Source organism: Marasmius oreades, chromosome 4 (genome assembly GCF_018924745.1).
Source record: "Marasmius oreades isolate 03SP1 chromosome 4, whole genome shotgun sequence".
Lineage (NCBI taxonomy): Eukaryota > Fungi > Basidiomycota > Agaricomycetes > Agaricales > Marasmiaceae > Marasmius > Marasmius oreades.
In genome coordinates this window covers 501385-523557 of record NC_057326.1, presented here as the reverse complement: position 1 = coordinate 523557, position 22173 = coordinate 501385, and the positions used below count along the sequence as shown (strand labels likewise).

The 22173-nt window shown below is 47.5% G+C and overlaps 8 protein-coding genes across 8 annotated transcripts; 5 read left to right on the top strand and 3 right to left on the bottom strand.

Moving 5' to 3' along the window:
* Positions 1–11694: 11694 nt before the first annotated feature.
* On the top strand, positions 11695–12717 carry E1B28_006977 (uncharacterized protein). The gene is made up of 3 exons (XM_043151685.1): positions 11695–11886; positions 11943–12390; positions 12448–12717. Exons 1-3 carry the CDS (start codon positions 11740–11742, stop codon positions 12498–12500), a joined length of 648 nt encoding a protein of 215 aa, XP_043009765.1. The 5' UTR covers positions 11695–11739; the 3' UTR covers positions 12501–12717.
* A 233-nt stretch (positions 12718–12950) lies between these two features.
* E1B28_006976 (uncharacterized protein) lies at positions 12951–13865 on the bottom strand (the record flags this gene model as incomplete). Its single annotated transcript, XM_043151684.1, has 1 exon — positions 12951–13865. The coding sequence occupies one exon, from the start codon at positions 13863–13865 to the stop codon at positions 12951–12953; it is 915 nt and encodes a 304-aa protein (XP_043009764.1).
* Positions 13866–14706: 841 nt separating this feature from the next.
* On the top strand, positions 14707–15246 carry E1B28_006975 (uncharacterized protein; the record flags this gene model as incomplete). Its single annotated transcript, XM_043151683.1, has 1 exon — positions 14707–15246. One exon carries the CDS (start codon positions 14707–14709, stop codon positions 15244–15246), a length of 540 nt encoding a protein of 179 aa, XP_043009763.1.
* An 83-nt stretch (positions 15247–15329) lies between these two features.
* E1B28_006974 (uncharacterized protein) lies at positions 15330–15923 on the top strand (the record flags this gene model as incomplete). The annotated part of the gene is made up of 1 exon (XM_043151682.1): positions 15330–15923. The coding sequence occupies one exon, from the start codon at positions 15330–15332 to the stop codon at positions 15921–15923; it is 594 nt and encodes a 197-aa protein (XP_043009762.1).
* Positions 15924–16789: 866 nt separating this feature from the next.
* Positions 16790–17506, top strand: E1B28_006973 (uncharacterized protein; the record flags this gene model as incomplete). The annotated part of the gene is made up of 3 exons (XM_043151681.1): positions 16790–16891; positions 16954–17398; positions 17454–17506. The coding sequence occupies 3 exons, from the start codon at positions 16790–16792 to the stop codon at positions 17504–17506; spliced, it is 600 nt and encodes a 199-aa protein (XP_043009761.1).
* Positions 17507–17831: 325 nt separating this feature from the next.
* E1B28_006972 (uncharacterized protein) lies at positions 17832–19708 on the bottom strand. Its single transcript, XM_043151680.1, has 2 exons — positions 19263–19708; positions 17832–19200 (listed from the first exon to the last, which is right to left on the bottom strand). Exons 1-2 carry the CDS (start codon positions 19607–19609, stop codon positions 17937–17939), a joined length of 1611 nt encoding a protein of 536 aa, XP_043009760.1. The 5' UTR covers positions 19610–19708; the 3' UTR covers positions 17832–17936.
* A 359-nt stretch (positions 19709–20067) lies between these two features.
* E1B28_006971 (uncharacterized protein) lies at positions 20068–20635 on the top strand (the record flags this gene model as incomplete). The annotated part of the gene is made up of 3 exons (XM_043151679.1): positions 20068–20119; positions 20201–20253; positions 20315–20635. 3 exons carry the CDS (start codon positions 20068–20070, stop codon positions 20633–20635), a joined length of 426 nt encoding a protein of 141 aa, XP_043009759.1.
* Positions 20636–21051: 416 nt separating this feature from the next.
* Positions 21052–21765, bottom strand: E1B28_006970 (uncharacterized protein; the record flags this gene model as incomplete). Its single annotated transcript, XM_043151678.1, has 1 exon — positions 21052–21765. One exon carries the CDS (start codon positions 21763–21765, stop codon positions 21052–21054), a length of 714 nt encoding a protein of 237 aa, XP_043009758.1.
* Positions 21766–22173: the final 408 nt, after the last annotated feature.

Genomic DNA, 22173 nt, shown 5'->3' with positions numbered 1-22173 from the left:
CACATCGCATGCTGTTGGTAAATCTCGGACCCGTATGAAGAGTGATTTCGGAATGGTTTGATAAATGAATTCTCGGGTCTGAGCCTCCTTCTGGTCGTACTCATCCCATGCATCCTCATTCTTCTCTACGGCCGCTTCTTCTACCGGTAGTAGCAACGATCCTTCTTTGTACCACTTCCCATCTTGTTGTAACACTAATTTTTCTGGCTTCCGTGCGGTCCCGAACAGGTGCCGTTTGAGTCCTTTGGACACGGCATGGTTAACGACTCTGGACTTGTAGTCTGACCAGTTCGCACTTCCCTCCTGTAGGGTAGGTAATTTCTGTACCAGTTTCAAAGCTGTCGAGGACGACACGGTTTCATTGCCGGGGCCCATAACCTGTGATGCGCAGTGTTGAATAGAGTGTAAGAACGGAGAAACTTCGGAGTCCGTTGGAGCTCCAGAGTGCGAGAGAGTGGCTAAAGAGAGTATAACCTCAGTGACGGTGAGACACTTGTATTAAGATATAGTACCTAAAGAGAGTATACTATAGAGGATAAGATGAGCACCTCCGAATATGGGAAAAGAAGAGAAGACGACTTACACCTCAGTGACGGTTAGACACTGAGGTGTGGTTGTACGTATTCAGTAACTATATAGACTAACGGAGATTAATACCACGTGTTTATTTTGATATACAACAGGAGCATGAGAGGTTCCCATCACTGAGGGAGTTAAAGACGATGCGAGATGAGCGGGAAGCATGAAAACGGGGATTGAAGTCTTTGACAGAAGGGATAGTGGTCTCTCCAAGCCGCCTGCAACCATAAAGCAAGCATACGGCGCAAGCCCAGATCGCTGCATCCTTAGATTTCCCAAGATCTAGAGCTTGCTTGAGTACCCTGTTGTGAGAATAAGAAGTTATATGTATATTTTGTATAGGCTTTACATTTGGTTTATATACTGGTAGCTCATGTATCTAGAATATTCTTGTATATACTGTGTTCTGGAGGATGAGTAAGTGGCTGAGTAAGAGAGAAATAAAAGGAATGTTAAGGAAGGAATGAATGTCAAATATGAGTCAGTCCATGTCTGTAAACTAGTGTCCACTTGGATCCACAACACTCCCCCTCAAGCTCAACACATTCCGAGTCTATTGACGAAATGTTCGTGCTTGTTCCGATCAAGTCCCTTCGTAAATATATCTGCATTGTTATCTTCAGATGCGCAGTAACTAACTGTTACCTTGTTAGAGGTAATATTCTCGCGAATAAAATGATGGCGGATGTCAATGTGCTTTGAACGGGCGTGAAAACCGGAATTTTGGGCAAAGGAAATAGTGCCGTGGTTGTCAACGGAAATATGAATAGGGGACTGAGGTGATAAATTGAGTTCCGTAAATATGGTTCGCAGCCACAATGCTTCTCGGGTGGCGGCGGCGAGCGCCATATATTCTGCCTCCATGCTTGAAAGGGCAACGGTTGGCTGTTTTTTCGAGTTCCAAGTTACGGCTCCCCCTGCATACATAGAAACATAGCCTGAAATGGATTTCCGGTCATCCGGGCTGTTACCCCAATCAGCATCCGAGAATAGGATAATATCGCCTGATTTGGATTTCAAGTACCGGATACCAAATTCAATCGTGCCACGAAGATAGCGTAGGACTCGCTTGGCGGCTGTAAAATGACTTGGGCCGGGGTTCGTGGAAAATTGAGATAAAGTTTGAACAGCATAGGATATGTCAGGGCGAGTAGTGATAGCGGCAAACATGAGGGATCCGACAATGGCTTGGTATATTGATTTGATGTCCGGGTAGGACTCGCCGTCGGATAATTTGGATAGTTTAGTATGAGTATCGATTGGGGAATGGACAGGTGTGCATGAGGACATATTGAATTTTTCGAGAATCCGGGTGATATATTGGGTTTGCGTAAGGATGATGGACTCCGGATTTTTGTGGATTTCCATTCCTAAGAGCTGTCGAAGTTCACCAAGCTTGTTGATGGAAAAATCTTTCCCTAATTCGGCTTCGGCAGTCTCCATCAATTCATCAGTGGATGCAAGAATAGTCATGTCATCAACATGTACAGCAATGATAATAATTCCGTGATTTGATCGCCGGAAATATACACATTGGTCTGATAATAAGCGAGTGTACCCAAGTTTGTGGAAAGAGGAGTTGAGAGTAAGGTTCCATACCCTGCCAGACTGTTTCAAACCATATAGTGATTTATGTAGTTTGCAGACGCGTGTTGTTCCATCTTCATAACACTCAGGTTGTTGCATGTAAAGGTCTTCATCAAGTTTTCCATTTAAGTAAGCTCCAATGACATCAACAACATGGGCTTTGAGATTATACTGTGCGGCGAGTGCAATAAGAAGTCGGATGGTCTCAATCCTGACTACTGGCGCAAAGGTTTCGTCAAAATCGATTCCGGGGATCTGGGAAAACCCTTTTGCGACGAGTCGGGCTTTGTACCGAATAATTTTTCCGGTGTCATCACGCTTGAGTCGAAAGACCCATTTGTTCGAGATCGGAGTTCGTTCCGGCGGGCATGATGTAAGCGTGTATGTACCTAAGTCTTTTAGTTGTGCAATTTCCGCATCCATCGCATCCTTCCATTTGGACCAATCGGGACGATTTTGGGCTTCGGCAACAGTAAGTGGTTCATTTGCTGTTGTATCAGATACGGCCGCAAATGCAAATGTTGCCGTGTCTGGTCCTGCCATCGGATCTGTCGGTACTCTTGTTTCACAAGCGTCCGGCTTTTTCGGCGATCTCGAATCTGGATTATTTAAGAGCCGATAATTAACCGGGATGGATTTAGAAGTACGAGGAGGTAAAGTCCGAGTAGTCTGAGGTGCAGGTGGAGGTTTGGACATGTTTGGAGTGGTTTGGTTTAATTGTTGGGTTGTACTGGGAGATTCAGGTGGGTTGTTGGCAACTATGGGTAAGTTCTTGGATGTGTCAGTTGTCGGGGACTCGGATTCAATTGTTTCGGAAGGTTTCTGCTCCCCCTCAAGTGCCGACAACTTTTCGGGAATTTCGGAAAATTCAATTTCATTGGTGTGGGAAAAAATAATATTTCGGGAAGTTTGGATCTTTTGGCTTTTGGGATTGTAATATCGCCATGCATGGGACTCATCCGAGAGGCCGGTGAAATAAAATGGGCGAGATTTGGCAGTAAGTTTCTGATTTTTACCATCCTGCCGCAATACCCAGCATTTGGTGCCGAATTCGTACAATGTACTGACATCAGGCTTCTTTCCCGAGAAAGCCTCATCTGGTGTGATGTCACGGTCAAGTGCTCGTGATGGTGACCGATTTTTTAGGTAAACGGCATAGGCGATCGCTTTGGGGCAGAGAAAAAGGGGTAGGTCATGTTCAGCAAGCATGGCCCGGGCGTGTTCAACAAGAGTACGGTTTAGTTGTTCGGCAACTCCGTTCTGTTGAGGTGAGTATGGTGCTGTTATTTCGCAGCGTATCCCCTTTTTGGCTAATGACTTTTTGACATCAGTAGAGACATATTCCCCACCATTGTCAAAACGGAAGCATTTAATTTTTTGGCTGGTTTGTGTAAAAATATAGGCTTCATATTGATTGATCCTTTCTTCCGCTTCTGATTTCTCTTTCATAAAATAGGTGATGGTGCGGCGTGTGGCGCCATCAGTGAACGTAATGAAGTAACGTTCCCTATGGATACCATTTGTTCGGGCCGGTCCCCAAACATCGGTAAATGTCATTTCGCCGATTTCGGTGTATTTGGATTCAGATTCGTTCGGAAAAGGAAAAATGTGTTGTTTGGCGCGTATACATGCCTTGCATTCAAACGTAAGTGTACTGTTTGTGTCAACATTCATGCCAGTAACCATGCCTTTGTCCTTTAGAAGCTTTACGGACTTTGGCGACATGTGACCAAATGTACAGTGCCATTCTTTCCATGAACGGGCAGTGGGATTGGCTGGGAAGGCTAGTGTGGGGGTTTCCGGGGATGTACTAGGTGAGGTAATATTTTTTGCGGCAAAACGAAAAGTGCTGCGAGTGACCGTTACAACGTAGAGATTTCTGATACGCTTTGCACGGATAACTTCACGTGGCGAAGTGCCGGGGGAAAATACGGACATATATTCATTTGCACATTTCACAGTGAATCCGGCATTTGTCATGCGCCCAAGTGAGATAAGGTTGAAGGGTGAGTCGGGGACATGTAGGGATCCCCGAAGGGTGACATTGTAGGCATGAGTGCCGTTGTGGGCGGCAATGAGAGCATCACCCCTTGCAATGGCGGGTGATTGTCCAAATCCGGTAACGGTATTTCCCGGGGTCTCGGTATAGGTGGAAAAATAAATTCTATTACGGATTATGTGACTAGTAGTGCCAGAATCTACCAGCCATGTATCAGGAGGGAGTTTGTAACTGGATTCCTGAGCCATGAATGCATACTCAGGCTCAGATTGAGCAGATTGTTCCTCCTGAGTAACATGTGACCGATTATTTCGAGGCCGGAACTGTTTCGACCGTTCGAAATTCTGTTTCTTCTGTTCAGGGGTGTAAGTTTTGCCGGCGGCTGTGTCCCGGCATTCGTCTTTGACATGCCCGAGGCGACCACAGCCATAACATGCGACATTCGGCGATTTCCGACGTTGATGCCCCTTTTGGACCTTGCCCGCCGCTAGTGCAACGTCGTCCGAACTGGGTTTAGTGTCCTTTCGGTGGGACTGTTCGAGTATTCTGGCAATGAGTTTGGTGGAGTCAGAGAGGGAGGTGGTATCAACTCCCTGGATAAATGGATTCCAGGATTCTGGGAGGGATGTGAGCAGAGTAATAGAAAATTCATCATCAGAAATTTTTGAATTGAGGCTGGCAAGTTGCTGTCGGTACCGGGTCATGGTCCGGATATGTTCCTCAATGTCTTTGCCTTCTTGGCACTGGGCACGGAATAGTTTTCGACGTGCTAGTATGATGCCGATTGCCCCTTTTGGCTGATACATGTCGGATAAAGTAGTCCATGCGGCGGATGATGTTGCCGCATCAGAAATATATACTAAAGGTTCGTCGCTAACCCTGAGACGGATAGCAGAAAGGGCCTGTCTGTCTTTCTTGCTCCATGCCAAAAGTTCGGCGTTACTGTCTGGTTGGTTAGGTCTAACGTTTAGGCCGAGTACGTAGTCTTCGAGGCCCATGTCCGTGAGAATATCGAGCATCTTTATTTTCCAGGTGGAGTAATTCTCGACACCGGAGAGATGTTGGATGCGATAGGCACTGGTGACAGCAGTAGATGAGGATTCAGTAGACATGGTGAGCAGAGGTAGAGTAGGAGTATGAACTGTCTGAGAATTTAGTTAGGGCCGGGGCCCATAACCTGTTGTGAGAATAAGAAGTTATATGTATATTTTGTATAGGCTTTACATTTGGTTTATATACTGGTAGCTCATGTATCTAGAATATTCTTGTATATACTGTGTTCTGGAGGATGAGTAAGTGGCTGAGTAAGAGAGAAATAAAAGGAATGTTAAGGAAGGAATGAATGTCAAATATGAGTCAGTCCATGTCTGTAAACTAGTGTCCACTTGGATCCACAACATACCCTAAGATGTGAGTAAGAGACTGGCGGGCGAGGATCACGACGTAAGTGTGCGCCCTCTCGATTCGCAGTGACATGTGCCCAGGTGAGACGAGGATCATCCCCACACCATGGGGCTTGATGTTGGATATGCCACGCCCGGAGACCAGATAACCAGGAGCGACAACAAGAACCAGACTTTTTCCGATACCATATTTGCCAATGAAAGCAAGGATGAGAGTCGCATCAGCAGGCATACGTTGGTCTTCGGGGATTTTGAGATCATCACAGAACTGGTGGAAGCGGTAAAGGGCGAAGTATACCACTCAAGAGTCAACCTAATATCAGAGCTACGGGAGTAGCACCAACACCAAATCAACCCAAAAACTAGTAAACCTCCGTGTAAAGTCTATCAATAACTCTACACACCAGGAAAGATTGCAAGGGTGGACTGCTTGGCAAAGGTTACGCACAAGATCACAGTCTCAATATCGTATGAAGTTCTTATGAAATCAATGTGTAACTGCAAGTGTAAAACACCACAGCTACGGGGACTCTAGGGTTTGTAGGGGCTCTGTTTATTGTCCAGTGGACTAAGTGGGACTATGAATTTCGTCTACGGTAAGACTAATTCGAACGATTGGAGACTATTGCCCTCGACGGACACGAAAACTAAGTCCTCGGCGGACACGAACGCTAAGACCCTCGACGGATCACGAAACAGTAATCAAGACCTCGGCAGCCTACGGACGGATAGTTCTCTAGTTTGACCTCGACGGTCTCGTATAGTTCAAATCAAATCTTATCATTTCACTGCACAAAGACAGGGCAAATCTCTCTATTGGTGTCAAGAGCAGTTACTCACGGGCAACCCACTCAGGACTTTCCTACGCACGGGTAGTACTTCTTTATCTACAGATACATGAGCTGCTTTTATACTACTTCTACGCTAGCTTTGTAATCCTATCTCTACTTGTTTCATCTCTAAAAATAATGCACCGTAGCTACGAATCCATGTGGAATCTTATCGCTAGGGACTGCTACATGTGCAGAATCTTGTCTACGGAGTTTTTCCGTATTCGAATCATATGTTTTGGACCAATCTGGACCGATCTTCATTTTTGTTTCAGCATGTAGAATGGACCTACATAGGCGTACCATATGGTATTTCCTGCCTACGGACCTTATCCTGCATTTCGACGTTATCAAATCATATGGACTTTGTGTGTCCAAGTAGTTCCAGCATATGGATCCAGAGTTCCGAATCGCCATAGCACATGAACAGCGTGGACTCCGAGATCCGTTGTTCATTCCTGCCTGGTTCCTAGGTACTCTATCTGTGATCTGGGATCTGTATCATGTCTTTTTGTCTTTTCCTCAGATCGGGACTCGATCTACGGTCATATCAAATTTCTCCTAGTCTGTGTGGTCCAATGTCCGATTTCTTGTCAACTAAATCCCCCGTAGAAGTAGGTACTCCTAGTATGAAGGTCTTTTGACTTTGTTGAGTTCTGCTACGAACGGTTCTGTGAAGACTACAAGTCTTCCAATAGTACAATCCCTTGATATGCCAGTGCATAGTAGAATGTAGAGAGTAGAACTCGGTGAATTACCGCTTAAGTCCTCCGCTCATAGTGTTCTACAGGTTTCGAATGGTCATACAGTTTTCTGACACGATCTACGGCTCTCTCTAACTGGTCTAGCTGCGCCTACGGCACATTCTACTAGCGGCACTAGCTTTAACTAGCAATTCGGGCTCACTCTAGTTCTTAATACAACAAATATCGCTCCGTAGCACTGTTTAAAGTGCAAAAAGAACCTTGTAGCATAGTCAACTAAGTCGCATTAGCGGAGTATGCCAGCACCGTAGGTACCTTTAGTCCTGTCAACAATACCACCAGCCATAGCTTTTGAGGCAAGGGAGAGTACTTCAGAGGGGTACTTAGCACTGTCTTCAATCTGTTTGACAAGCGAGTAAGGGGAGAACCATCGGTGAATGCGGTCCTTTGCAGGGACAAATGGGCGAAAGAGGCTAGGAGAAATTTCGTTACCCCGTCTTGGAGGGCGTGGTATCTGTGGCTGTGGTGGAACGTCGTTTGGGAGAATGCGAGAGGACACTGATGCGGTGGGAGCTGAGAAGAGACCTGGAAATTGTGAGGAGATGAAAGGAAAATAGAGAGATGTCATACGAGGCAAATTATGGTAACCGTTTTGATTGGACAATGGTACCGAGTAAGAGTGAGCTGAGGGAACTATACTAGGGTTAGAATAAAGTAGAAAAGGAGATGTATAAAACATACAAGATGGCAGAGAAATGCCTGTGAGGGTGGAGTTATAAGAGACAAGTGGAGATGATTTGAGCACGACTGGGATGCGCGGTTTCCCAGGGCCCTTGTCAGCACGCGCTGACAGATGACCAAAGAAAAGACTATCCATCATAGTAGATGACGGATAGAAGCTCCTCCGGTATGTCAAAGAGGAGTGGTAGTTGGGAAGCTGGGTCACCAAACTCTCCGCGCGAGAGGGGATCGGCCAGATTCTTTTCAGATTCAATGTAGGTCATCTGTAGCGAGATGAAGAGAGGGTTTAGAATAGCATAGATACGCCGTAGAGAGTGATTGATGAAGATATTAGGGCTATGGGCCTTTGCCATAGCCCCAATGGTCCCTTGGTTATCGGAGTGAACGAGGAGATTCGTAAATTTGAACGCCATCTTGTCAAGGAAGTAGACCAAAAGCTCAATGGCCAAGGTCTCTAACCAACAGATGTCGCGACTGGGTTCTTTCCAAGTTGGAAGGAGATGGAAGGCTGCCCATTGAGTCCCAATGAGAATGCCAATGCCCCATTCAGTGGAGGCATCCACAAAAATACCCAGATCACGTACTGGACCTTTAGGGTGGAGTTGGCGAAAAAATGTGGTGTCTGAGAGGGACACCTTCCAAAAGAGGAGATCTCGAATAACGGCGTGAGTAGGGTATAAACAGAGGAAAGTGTTCCCCTTGAACCTTGACATGAAATTGGAGAGTGAGGCAAGATATGAACGGCCGTCCACAAAGACAAATGCGCAATGGCAAAGAGTGCCATGAAGTTTCTGAACTGTGAGAAGATCACAACGATGAACCTTGTTCTCCAGGAAAGAGGTGACACAGCCGAGATACTTCAACCTCTTCTTCTCGGGGAGAGAGACCCGATGAAGCGGAAGGTCCCAGAGCAGACCAACAAATGTGACGATGAAGATAAAATCTTCGTCACCCTTGTCTTTTGGATCATGCCAAGGAATGCAGAGAGTCTCGACGTGACGAAGGAGTTCGGCACGGTTATAGGGATAGGAATAATGGTTGTCGGATGAGGAGGTTGGTGAAGGGAGGAGAAAAGCATTAAGATCGTCTTCATACTTGAGGACAGGTCCAAGACCTTGTGCATGCCAGATGTCAACAACAGCATTCGATATCATGCCGGAGTTACTACTGGCACTAACTGCACCAAAAGGATGACAGTGGTCAGCATAAAAGTCACCTGGTCTCCCCTGTACCACGAGGAAAGGTTTATGGTCGGGAAGAACCGGGCATGTACGATGAAATTTTGCGATATCGAGAGTGCACGCTCTCGTACCTGGAGGGGCAGAGGCGGCCTGAGGAAGTTTTAGAGTGAGTAAGAGTATGAGTAGTAGGATTGACAGAGTGAGGAGCTAGGCCAAGTAAGGCCAGGTTCGATAGGTCAGAGTGACTGGGTTCGGGAGGACAAGATTGACCAGATTTGGTAGGTCAAGTAAGACCATAGAGGAAATAGGGAGGAGCAGAGTAGGTGGTAGATGGAAGGAAGTGATTAAAAGAGACAACTCACCAGTTCGGCCATCTTCGAAGCAGTGTCGAAACGAGTGGGGAAGAGCTCCTTTTCGATGAATGAGTTGACAGAAACTTGTACTTTAGTGGACTTTGAAAGGTTTCGGCAAACGCGATGTTTGAGAGGAAGGTTTGGTCCTTGGTCTTGCGTAGCCACGATAAACGGCGATGAGATAAAATGACCACGGACTATAGTCCTCATAAGGTCTTCTGAGAAAGGACCACTGAAGTGGCCGGAAGCGAGCTCTTGGGTTATGTAGTCATCGATGACTTGAGGGTACTGGGCGACTGTGGAATGGTTTGGCATGACAATGGTCTGTTCTATACGTGGCATGTTGCCAAGTGGGAACCATGACGGAGATTGTGGACAAGGATTGGGTATGACGACTGCAGGTTGAATTTGGCGAGAAGAGAGGTGAAGGCGGAAGAATCATATGGAGTGATGATGGACTTGAAAATCTCGTTGTGAGTTGGAAGGGAGTTGGGAAGATGAGGACGGTAATGGATGGTAGTCGAGAAATCAGTGTAGGGAAGGGGTGAGGAACGAGCAAGTTTACGAAAAGCCTCAGGTGACAGACTTTCTTTCACAACATTTCCAGCTGAAGGCGCGGTGATCAGACTGGCCGCAAAAGGAGCAGACGTGTAGTCTAGAGCAGGTCTTTCCAGCATTGCAACCAGAGGCATAGATGTTGTGGGAGATACAGATGGGTTTGTTTGTGGTTGGATGCATGATTTCGCCACCACGAAGGGCTGCCCATGGTCTCTCGCCACTGCCGTCGACATGGTCCATGAGTTTATGAGACTCGGCACATAAGAGGCAGCTAGGGACTGAGTTCTTTCTGTTTTCCCTACTGCCCTTCTGAAAGGGAGTGAAAGAACGATCTGAGCGAGATGGCTCAGACCGCTTTTTCCCTCCAGAAGATGAGGATGCCATCTTGAACTCTTCCCTGAGTTTCAGGATCTGTTCAGCCATAAGATCCTCAGATTTCTTCATCCATTCCTGCGTGAAGTCTTCGGATTTTTTAGCCAGTTGACAGTCCTCGTAGCACTTCGCATAGCGGGCCCAGTCGAAAGCTTTACGATGAACAAAGAACTCCTCGCAGAGCTTATATTCGGTTGGTTTCCACCACTTGTAAAGGGTGTTACAATCGCGCTGGGAGAGAAAAAACTCGAAGTGAGTATGGAAGTGACTACTGAAGAAGAGTACTTCCTCCTCGTCAGCTGAAGAAGGATTGTCCTTCTTGTATTTCTCGTCGACGTCCTGAAGAAATAGCGTGAAATTCAACGCGCATTCTCGGAACATCTTGAGGTCCTCCATGCCGTCCATGCCAGATGGGTCATCTAGTATGACGTGCAGATCCGTGCAGATCTTCGATATGTTGAGAACGGTGACCTTCGCAGGTTTGGAAACTGAGTTGGTAGAGATGGTAGTGGGAACAACAGTCTTCGTGTCGAGAGCGAGGAGATTCTTGTGTATATACCTGATATGATTTGACTGAAAAAGGCCTAAAGGGAGTGGAGTGTGAGCAAAGGCTGCATGAAGAGCTTCAGGAAATACGAGGGGAGGTTCCTTTCCAGGAACATGAGAAATGAGTGTAAACGGCTGTGCATATATCTGCCTAGCGGGTGTTGCACTACCAGACGAACTGCCTGCAGCAGGCTGAGGCTCTTCGTTCGACCTTATAACCCAATCCAAAATGTTTTGCGGAAGATACTTTTTGACCTGATCGAAAAAAGGTTTGTTCTTCTTCAGAGTAATGTACTCCTCGTCGTCCAGTGTGATGAGAGAGGCCGTCTCGCAGTCGGGAGCGGGATTTTTTTCTGGATCTTGCAAGTGCTGAATCCTTGTTTGTCTGATGTCCGCATTTTTCTTGGAAATGGACGCGTTGAACGTGATGCGCTCGGTGAGGGAGAGCTTCTTCAGTTGTTGAATGACGACGTTGTTTGTGTGAGTGACCGGTTTTCTACTGGGAAAATTCTGGGAGTCAGAACGCGTAAGGAAATGCATGATTGAGAAAGGAAAATTTTTTAGAAGAAGAGCAAGAGAGATATGGATGTCAAAATGCGAACGGCGAGATGGACGCGTGAGGAGAAGAGTGCTGCGAGCGCGTCCATCTGCCGCGTGATCTCATCCTCAGATAATCTCTCGCAAGCTCGACATCTCGGAACATGTACAATGTGACTAGTGTGACTCTAAAACAGGTGATCGCGACCGACGGCCCGCTGATCCCGCCAGCTTCGTTATAATTACTGAATTTTCACTCGAATGATGTTCTCAATCAATGACTCTTGAAATCTCCAATTTTTGTGTTGAACAATGGTAAAATCCCTTCTGTGGGTCTCGGGTATACCTTATGACACTACAATTTGTGCGCGACGCGCGCGTGATGTATACGCGTGCGGGTTGCGCCTCTCCCCTCACAATGGCTACGACTCTTTCATCCAAACTCCAAAACATGAATCTGGAAGAGACAAAGGATGAAATAGATCCGCCTGAGGGTGTACGTTTATTGCTCATCCTTCACAGTCAACGTTATCTGACGATTTTTGGCACTAGCACCTCACCTTCCGTTACATGTTTGAACACGAGCCCTTCGAAACCCTTCCCTTCGAATACTTCCCATGGAAGGAAGTTGATCACTATCCACCAATTTTCGACTACGGCGTCGCCCTTACCACAGAAGAAATTCAGGAATATGCACGTCGGGAAGTTTTTGTCGAAGGGCGCAAACCTCCTTGCGATTACTGTGACGTTCTTCATGGTGTGTTACGAAAATTGAATAACGAATTCGGGTTGGAGCCTGGACGGAGGATCAATATCGGTGTCCCTCACACAAAGATGGGGAATGTAGTGTTATTAAAGTTCCTCGACAACTATGTGTGTCTGTTGTCAGGGGAAAAGGTGGACTTTGTTACTGATGGGCTGAAGAAAGCATTTGGGAAGGTGCCGAAGTGGTTTTTGAGTCATAATAATGAGCGGTTCAAAAAGAACTATAACGTTCCTGGTGTGTCTTCCTCTAGATCAGGTTGTTTTGCCTTACTAACTCGCCTGTCACCTATAGATTGGAAAATCGATAGATGGGAGGCACAATTAAAGAAAGAAGGAAAAATCTGACCCACCATATACACCCTTTCCACTCGTAATACATATATGCCGTCGTGTTTTCATTGCTATCTCGCCACCCTCGCACGTATTCGTGTTCCAATTGTACTTATAGGTAACCTCTCGCCGTTATTTCCATTACTTTTTCCATTTGTTTGAAACCTTTCAGAATGAATCAGTGTGTAATACTTCGTCGCTTGTCTTGCAACACGATAGAGCGACCGGGTCACTCATGCAATGTTCAAACTTCAGAGTCAAGACCGAGTGGCATGAGTCTCAAATGTACATCAAGTCTATGTACACTAGTCGTTCTTTGTCAGATATGGTTTCTATTTGCCGAACCTCTCAAGTACCTATAAAAGTTCAAAAGACGCGCCACTGTATCATCGAACCTGCGCGTTGAATAGCCTCTGAACCGTCGATGAGTGCTGCAGCCGTCGTCTTCCCTCAAAACCGACCATCTTACTCCTCAAAGCGGTCCACGAAGAGCACTTTGATTCGACTTTCGTCCAACACTCGGATCCTCTCGAGCAGCTCAGGACCAATAACAAACTTCCCCCCAACTTTCTTTCCCACCACAGGCCGCACGACTCGGAGGCGAAATTCCTTCAAAGGATAGAGTGTGAGCTGTCTTGCAGAAACTACCTCTAACACCCGCTCCACAAGTTGCGTGTTCAGCGTGACATGCGAAAATTCAAGAGAGAGGAGGTTGAGTTTTGGGAGGAAAGTGTTAGGATCGTTTTGGAGTCTGTTGAAGAGTGTCGAGATCATGTCGTTCGCCATCAGAGTGAGATAGGTCGGATGATCGTTGTCTGCTCTGCCCATGACGAACTCGAAATGAGTCAATTCAGACGCGGCTTGCAGAACATCAAATAGAGGGCTGCATGCCAGAGAACTTGTTAACGTTTGGAGGACAGCAAGACGCATCCGTTTGAGCGAAGATGAGGATCGCCGAACCATGTCGAGGAAGCTGGATCCGGGCCAGTCCCTGCATTGTATATTGCACTCTTCGAGCGAGGGGATGACAAGGGATGCGAGAACGCCATACAACCACCTAATGTCATACACGTAGGAAGTGAGGGATAACTTCTGAAGAGAAGGCAACTCGACCTCCCGAAGCTCCCGAGGAGGAACAGAATAGGACAAAATCTCCAATGTCAAGTTCTTGAGGCGCCCGCAGGCCCGTGCAAATTCAAAAAATTGATTCAAGCCATAATCAGACGTGATTTTTAGGACCCTCCATGTCGTTAGTTGTGAAAATGGTAAGCCACAGTGGTGGAGCGACGGGGAACGAATGGTCACCGTTGTAAGCTTAGGTGCTTCCCGGAGAGCGCGCCGAAACCACGGCCAACGAAATTCATGATGAAGATACCCCATGATCGGGGTGAAACACCTGCTGCTACGGGTCCGATAGGAACACAGTACCCGAAGCTCCGTTCTGAAATATTCATCAGAGAGCTAAAGAAGAGAGGGCGAGTACGACTAGGCTGGTAAAATACAGAGAGATTTTGGGTTCTGATCTGTAGTCTTGAAGATCGATGGTTTCGAGACTGGAAGAAAGGATGGATATAAAGTAAACCGTCTCAGAGACGACTCCGTATGACACTGCAAAATGTCGTTCAGTCGGCAAAGGTCCAGACGTCCAAGGCTAGATAGGTGACATATTCACAACGGCAAACGCACGTTGGATGGAATGCCCGAGGATGCGAAACTTGGCCGCTGGGAAATTCCTGTGTATAGAATCGCGGTCCCGCTGGACTCCATTACTGAATGTTTCCTGCTCAACCGAGTCGAGGCGAGAGACTATTTATCCCCGCTACCGATCAACCAGGGAAACAGCGTTCGACTGAAGGATAGAGGGTATTAAGCAACAAATCGTGATTACCGCTTTCAACTCGGTACGATATGGACTATACACACCGTAATTGTGGCAAACGTATCGATACAGTACCGAATGGCGCAGGCGAAATTCGGAACCGATTCGTAAGGGGAATCCAAGACGTAGGCCTAGTACGATGGGCTACCCGATGAGCGAGCATTCCAAATAATGCTATACATCTCAACCGATTCACGCGGCCCACAAGATTGTCGGAATCCATGATACGAATGAATCATCTACTGTTTCCACCTGGGTTGCGATACCGAATCGAGTCAAGCTTGTAAAGCATAAAACTGCATCCACCCACCCAACAACCTTCGAACCAAATCAAAGCAAAAAATGGACTATCCTCCTATTCCGGGAACATCACAGATCCCACAGTCCATGATAGCTCCTCTCCCTCTTGACGACACTCTACCCGCTGCTCTAACATCTCCGAACCCGCCTAGCGTTGGTTCCAAATCTATATTCGCCTTTTGGCATTCTGGGATATTCGCCCTCCCACCGTCCCTCTTGCACAACGTCCTCGCCTGGTACCGCCGGTATTCGCCATTGGGGTGGAACATCTACGTCTTCGATAGGGTAGAAGGGTCGCCCCTGAACGTCTCACGATACATCGATACGACTTCTCCTTCAATCGTACCGGCCGCATTCACGAATTCCCAACTCGATGGATCATTCGTCGGACAACACACATCCGATCTGGTTCGTTTCCCTCTCCTCCTCAAATACGGCGGTGTCTACCTCGATGTGGGCATCTTGCAGTTCGGTGACTTGAACTGGCTATGGGAACAAGTCGTCTGCAACCCCGAATCGCCATATGATTTTGCAGGTTTCAGGATGGGAGCCCTCCCGGCGGTATCAGTCACTTCGCCATGATGTGCGGCCCTGATAATCCGCTGGTGTTGCGAGCGCATAAGATTCTGTTGAAGTTGTGGGAAGGGAAGACGACCACGACCGGAATGCACAAGCATCCGTTGCTTACACACGTTCCGTTGATGACAGTTCCGAGTAACTTTGTGATGGAGCGTGGAGAGGAGGAACTGGTTGTTGATGATAGTTTCATGACCGACTATGCCATTCAGATACAAGCAATTGGAGCTGCCGCACGATGGCTGGACGTTGAGGACGGTTGGGATGGCCCAAAGTACCTTCGTGAAAAGTCGTGGCTGATCGACATGCTCGAGCATGCGTTTCTTCCTGATCAGATGACAGGGTGGAATGGAAAGCGTCAATTTGAGTTGTTGTCCCTGAAAATGCCGCAACCACTGGAGTCGTGGGAGAGCGAGGAGCAGAAACGGGCTCGGGAGATGGTTGAAAGAACAGTAGGAGGGTGCTGGTGCTTGAAGTTGGCACATGGGATATCGGGAAAGTTTTTCGATGACACGTTGGGAATGCTCTGGAGGAGGTACGACGGAAGCGATTGCGTGGAAGGAACTTATGCAGGGTGGATGCGTTGGGCGGAGGTGAGCTGCAAGCAGGACAATCCCACGAAACCGATGGAGATGCCGGTGTTTGAGCCTACTATGGTGGGGAGACTCGCAGACCATCTGTAGTATTGAAAGCGATTTCGTTCGACGACGCTGAAGATATTTGGCGTCCTAAGTAGATAGCGTCGACTTCAACATACGTGGGAGATAATCGAATAATCCCTTACCAAGGAGTTCTCCTTCAAGATTGATGTGTTTGCCTCAATCTTCTCCACGGGCACCACTTCATGTTCATGTCGATCTGCTTGCAACCAATATCTCTTCAACCAATCGATACCTCAATCGGCGACTTTTTCTGCAAAGGATTAGTCGTATCTGCAGAATTAGAAGTCGCCGAAAACATACCTGTACAGATTCGGTATTCGGACCACGGCCATTGTTTCTAGAACCATCCTCATTTTGCCTAAAAAAAACGACAGATTGGGCATTCACTTAGATCCACGAGTAGCAAAACAAACCCACCAATCTCGTTAAGATGTGTTTGGTATTTTGTTCACAAAGGAAAATATCAAAAAGCACGATTCTCAGTGCACTTCTGGGGAGGTAAATTGAGAACCGCTTCGGGATTGAAGCTAAGGCTTACATGCTCTTGAGACTTGCATGTTGTAGATAGGTTGACCGAGGATTAGAGAAAAGCAGACCCTCAACGCCTCAGTCCCGCGCACAGTCACTGTGACGGCCTGTAAAATGTGACTTTTGTGACCAAAATAGGTCGCGACCGACGGCCCGCTGAACCGGCTTCGATTGGCAGGCCAGGCTTTTCCCTCTCCTTCATCACTGAATTTTCGCTCGACTGATGTTCTCTATGACTTTCAAAAAAAATAAATCCCCGATTCTGTGTTGAACAACGGTAAATCACTTCTGTGGGTCTCAGGTATGCCTTAGGGTCAAAGCGATGACACTACAATTTGTGCGCGACACGCGCGTGATGTATGGGTTGCGCCTCTCCCCCCACAATGGCTACGACTCTTTCATGCAAACTTCAAAACATGAACCTGGAAGAGACGAAGGATGAAATAGATCCGCCTGAGGGTGTACGTTCATCGCTTGTCCTTCACAGTCAACATTATCTGTATCTGACGGTTTTTGCCACTAGCACCTCACCTTCCGTTACATGTTTGAACACGAGCCTTTCGAAATCCTTCCCTTCGAATACTTCCCATGGAAGGAAGTTGATCACTATCCACCAATTTTTGACTATGGCATCGCCCTCACCACAGAAGAAATTCAGGAATATGCTCGTCGGGAGGTTTTTCTTGAAGGACGCAATCCTCACGATTACCGTGACGTGCTTCACGGCGCCCTACGGAAATTGAATAAAGAATTCGGACTGGAGCCTGGAGGGAGGATTGGTCTTGGTGTTCCTTACTCAAAGATGGAGAATGTGGTGTTATTCAAGTTCCTCGACAACTATGTCTGTCCGTTGTCAGACGAGAAGGTACACCTTGTTGTTGATGGGTTGAAGAGAGCATTTGGGAAGGAGCCGCAGTGGTTCTTGAGTCATAACAATGAGGAGTTCAAAAACAATTATAATGTTCCCGGTGTGTCTTCCTGCAGCTCAGTTGATTCGCCTTTCTGATCGCCTGTCACCTGTAGACTGGAAAATCGATAGGTGGGAAGCACAATTGAAGAAAGAAGGAGAATTTTGAGCGGCGATATACCCTTTTCCACTCGTAATGTATATATGCCGTCGTGTTTTCATTGTTATCTCGCCACTCTCGCAGTGTTCCGTTTGTAGATGTAACCGCTCCTCGCCACTCTTCCCGTTACTTTTCCATTTACTTTGAACCCGTCAGAAATGAATCAATACTTCGTCGCTTGTTCTGAAGAACGATAGAGCGAGTGAGTCACTCGCGCAATGTTCAAAGTCAACGCATGGGTTTCCAATGTACGTTGAGTCTGTTTACACCTGTACTTGACACTTTGCTAGTTATTCTTTTTCCGAGCCTCTTAAGTACCTAGAAACATTCAGAAGACGCTCCACTGTATCGTCGACCCCGCGCATTGAATAGCCTCCAGGCTCCGAACCGTTGATGAGTGCTGCGACCATCGTCTTCCCTCAAACCGGCCATCTTACTATTACCGCTCCTCAAAGCAGTCCTCGAAGGCCACTTTAATTTGACCTTCGTTTAACACTCGGATCCTCTCGAGCAGCTCAGGACCAATGACAAACTCCCCCCCAACTTTCTTTCCCACCACAGGCCGCACGACTCGGAGGCGAAATTCCTTCAAAGGATAGAGTGTGAGCTGTCTTGCAGAAACTACCCCCAACACGCGCTCCACAAGTTGCGTGTTCGGCGTGACATGCGAAAATTCAAGAGAGAGGAGGTTGAGTTTTGGGAGGAAAGTGTTAGGATCGTTTTGGAGTCTGTTGAGGAGTGTCGAGATCATGTCGTTCGCCATCCGAGTGAGATAGGTCGGATGATCGTTGTCTGCTCTGCCCATGACGAACCCGAACTGAGTCAATTCAGACGCGGCTTGCAGAACATCAAATAGAGGGCTGCATGGAGAACTTGTTAACGTTTGGAGGACAGCAAGGCGCATCCGTTTGAGCGAAGATGAGGATCGCCGAACCATGTCGAGGAAGCTGGATCCGGGCCAGTCCCTGCATTGTATATTGCACTCTTTGAGCGAGGGGATGACAAGGGATGCGAGAACGCCATACAACCACCTAATGTCATACACGTAGGAAGTGAGGGATAACTTCTGAAGAGAAGGCAACTCAACCTCCCGAAGCTCCCGAGGAGGAACAGAGTAGGACAAAATCTCCAATGTCAAGTTCTTGAGGTGCCCGCAGGCCCGTGCAAATTCAAAAAATTGACTCAAGCCAGAATCAGACGTGATTCTTAGCACCCTCCATGTCGTTAGTTGTGAAAATGGTAAGTCACAGTGGTGGAGCGACGGGGAACGAATGGTCACCGTTGTAAGCTTAGGTGCTTCCCGGAGAGCGCGTCGAAACCACGGCCAACGAAGTTCATCATGTGATAAACGTACTCCGCGATAGAATTCAAGATAGGGAAAGGTAAGATCTGGGATAGGTGGGAGATGATAATTGTCTTGGGAAGAATCGATCCACATAACAAACTCTTTACCTCTGTGAATGTGTCTGGACAACGTTTCCCATGCTTGAAGAATTCGTGGGCAGAGGTAAGCTGAGTGGGACGATGTGAACCTCATCTTCAAAAGAGATGTCTCCGAATTCGATAAATAGACTTTGAGAGGAGTGGAGACGTTGACATCGTGAAGTGATTCACTGAGGTGGAAACTAATGGTAGACCAGATACTGGGCATTCCTTTAGCAATGATTTTCCGCAAACTTGGGAAATGAGGATGGCAGGGAGTCCTAGAAGCGGAGAGTTGAGCCTGGAATCAGAGTTGAGGTCGAATGAATATTCGTGAAGTGACAAGCAAAGCGTGGAGAAGATCATCTGCCAGATCTCCACAGGGACCCTCCGCTGCGCCGAGAGAGCAGCACGGCACTGCGCGTTTGTAGTCTCCACAGCGTTCTGTGTGCTCTCCATCTGCTCCAGCCTTTTTCGCAAAACTGCCATAATTTCCTCGCACTGTTCAACCTTTTGCTCTCCTTCTTTCAGCATGTTCTCCAATTGAGATTTTTCAATGTCGGAAGGTGTATAGTCTAAACGAAGGAACCGATGTTCAAGTGTTTGACATGGGCGAACATTGGGAACATCGGTTACGGGTCGACTCCTTTTGCATAAAGCTTGTAACGAAGTAGTATTGTTAGGTTGCATTCTTGTGAAGGTGAACGTTGTCGATCACTGGCAGACACGATTTCAGTGGGAAGTGTAGCTCTAGGAATTCGAACTGGCAATCTAAATTGCTCCCAAGGGAATTGCACAGAGTTCAAGTTGCACAGAGTGTTGTCACTGTCGGGTTGTGGAATTCAAACTCCGCCGTCTACAATATCTCCACGCTCACAGAATCCATTGGCAAACTGAAGGAGCTGTTGGTTTTTATAGTCATAAGAGCGACGAGAACCGCACCGTTCGATTCGAGGTTACTAGATTAACCGAAATCTGATCCGGAAGCGTTGAACTCGCCGTCGCCATCGCTGTTGACACGCGCCAGATCTTCCTCCACACTATCATCCCCACTGTCAACGGGGTCGTCGTCAAACCACCGAAAGCCTTCTAGCACCACAAAACCAACACTTGATGAACAAATCTCGTAGTTGCAGCCACCAAGTCCCATGAATAAATGCAATTCTTCAAGACTCAGAAAGCCTTCGGTTTCTGGAATCGGTACGTTGTAGCGTTGGTGTGCGGGCCAAGACCCCACAAACTGTTCGCGTATCGCTAATAGTAATAATTCGACATCTGCAGGGCAGGCCAACCGGAGTGATGTTGTATTTTCGAGGGTGGCCCTCAACTATAAGGTACGTGAAGTTTGAACGTACTGAACTCTGGCACACTACTGACGGTACTTTTTATACGTAGGACAGTCAGAGCTCGCTTAAACTGGACCACCTGTCAGTGAAAAGCAAGAGCACCCGTTCCTTGATGAATGGGACATGTTCGCATTTCACGGAAAGGGACCTGCGGAAGTTACATGGCTCCCTTGTTGCTCGAAGGAGTCGCACATTCAGATATAAAGAAGAAGAAAACGAACGTGGGGCTCGCCAGTTCCTCAAGCAGTTCTGTCATGAGGAGGAACTGACCTGCGGGAAGGTTGAATTTCATCATGTCCATGTCTTTGATACAAGGGCTTGTGTTTCTGGGGAGGGCAGAGGAACTGTGGTACACTTAATTGGGGAATAACGTGGTGCGTTTGGTCGTGTTCAGCTTTGTTTTTTTGCACTGATTTTAGTTTTGTGTTGACCAAGCAGCCGTCGGACGACTTACAACCCAGAATTCCTCTAAAATTTTCTTCAGGTCTGTAAAAGTATGCTACTATATCTGCGTATCCTCAGCAGCCGCCTTACTCGTTTTTTGGCTGGCTCTGTGGGCACCGCTGGGCATGGATGACTGTCGTTGGGGATGGCCCTTTCACCCTTTCATAACCCTGCGATGCACGGGTCTCTATCAAGTAGCTGCTAGCACCTCGACGTCAACAGAAAGAATAGAGCTTTCTCGCTTTAGAGGCTTCGGTGAACGACAAGTAGTGCGTGGAGTATCCTAATGTACAGTTTTCGCAATACTAAATACAAGGGTATGTGCATAGATTATCCTGATAATTACCTTACAACAAGCTCCCATATATCACCCCCAATATCACTCGTCTTCAAACCTACGAACATCCGTCTTCCACGCAAATAACTTATTCTTATCCTCCTCCGCGTTCCATCGACCGGGATCCTTAGATTCCTCGAAATTGTCAAGAGGACATCAGCAACCGTCACCCCTCTCGAATCCATGCCCGATGCATGGACAGTGATGGGCCATGGTAGCCAGGGATGCACCACCGTCATCGAGGGTAGCGCTGGATGAGTTGCCAATTCCTGCCAACGTTCCTTCAGCACCCTCTCTGTCCTTCCATGTGACTCCAACAAATCCCAGTGAATACCCGCCCTCATTGGGCGTAACAGCAACGAATGGAGGACCACACCGGTTTCGCTGTCACTCTGCGAGGGGAGGCGAACACACTGCGAACGGCTCAGCGCTGGAGGTAACTCTGTGACACGGCTACTGCTCCCGTGACTTTCCTGAAAAGGAAGTGTACTAGTCGTCGTCGCTGAAGGCCACGGCAACTCTGAGTTGGCCTCTGACGTGTTGAAATACGCTCCATGGCTACCCGTTCGTGCGATACCGGACTCTTCCCATGTCTTTTGGTGCTCAATGGGTTCGGATAATTCAGCTGTCATGACGCTGGTCAAGGTCAACACCTGGGTCGTATGCGGTTGTGAAAGGGATGGATGATGGGCAGGTGTGGTCGATGTTGTGCGTTGCATTACAGAGAGGAATGTATTCCACACTGTCTACCCCCATTGTAAGCCTCGGGACGACCTGAGCAACCACTACAACGACGACTTCACCTTTTCCCCAATAAACCGTCAAATCGAAAGTTTGGGTGCTTCAATGAGCTTACGAGGGTGAGTGGAGTTGGTTTGGGAGGAAAGTGGTCGAGGGTGGGGTGGTAGTACGAGTCAGAGATGGGTTTCCAACGAGTTCGTACTTCTTATATGGTACGAGGTTCAAGCGGACGAGTCTGTTCAAGCGGGACAACTTTTACGTTTCCCACAGCGAAGCGCGCAATGTCGATTCGTCGCGATGTTACTTTCCTGTCACCCCAGACACTCCCGCTTTCACATCACGCTTCACGTTGAGAGGCCACTTGGTCGGCATCCCACGAGAAAGGC

What these genes read in the sequence shown, in the direction of transcription:
- E1B28_006977 (XM_043151685.1), top strand. Translation starts at nt 11,740, where the DNA reads ATGACACTACAATTTGTGCGCGACGCGCGCGTGATGTATACGCGTGCG. An exon ending in AAATAGATCCGCCTGAGGGT is followed by an intron (nt 11,887 to 11,942) that starts GTACGTTTATTG and finishes TTTTGGCACTAG; the next exon opens with CACCTCACCTTCCGTTACAT. An exon ending in AAAGAACTATAACGTTCCTG is followed by an intron (nt 12,391 to 12,447) that starts GTGTGTCTTCCT and finishes TGTCACCTATAG; the next exon opens with ATTGGAAAATCGATAGATGG.
- E1B28_006972 (XM_043151680.1), bottom strand. Translation starts at nt 19,609, where the DNA reads ATGCAACCTAACAATACTACTTCGTTACAAGCTTTATGCAAAAGGAGT. An exon ending in ATCTTCTCCACGCTTTGCTT is followed by an intron (nt 19,201 to 19,262) that starts GTCACTTCACGA and finishes CTCCGCTTCTAG; the next exon opens with GACTCCCTGCCATCCTCATT.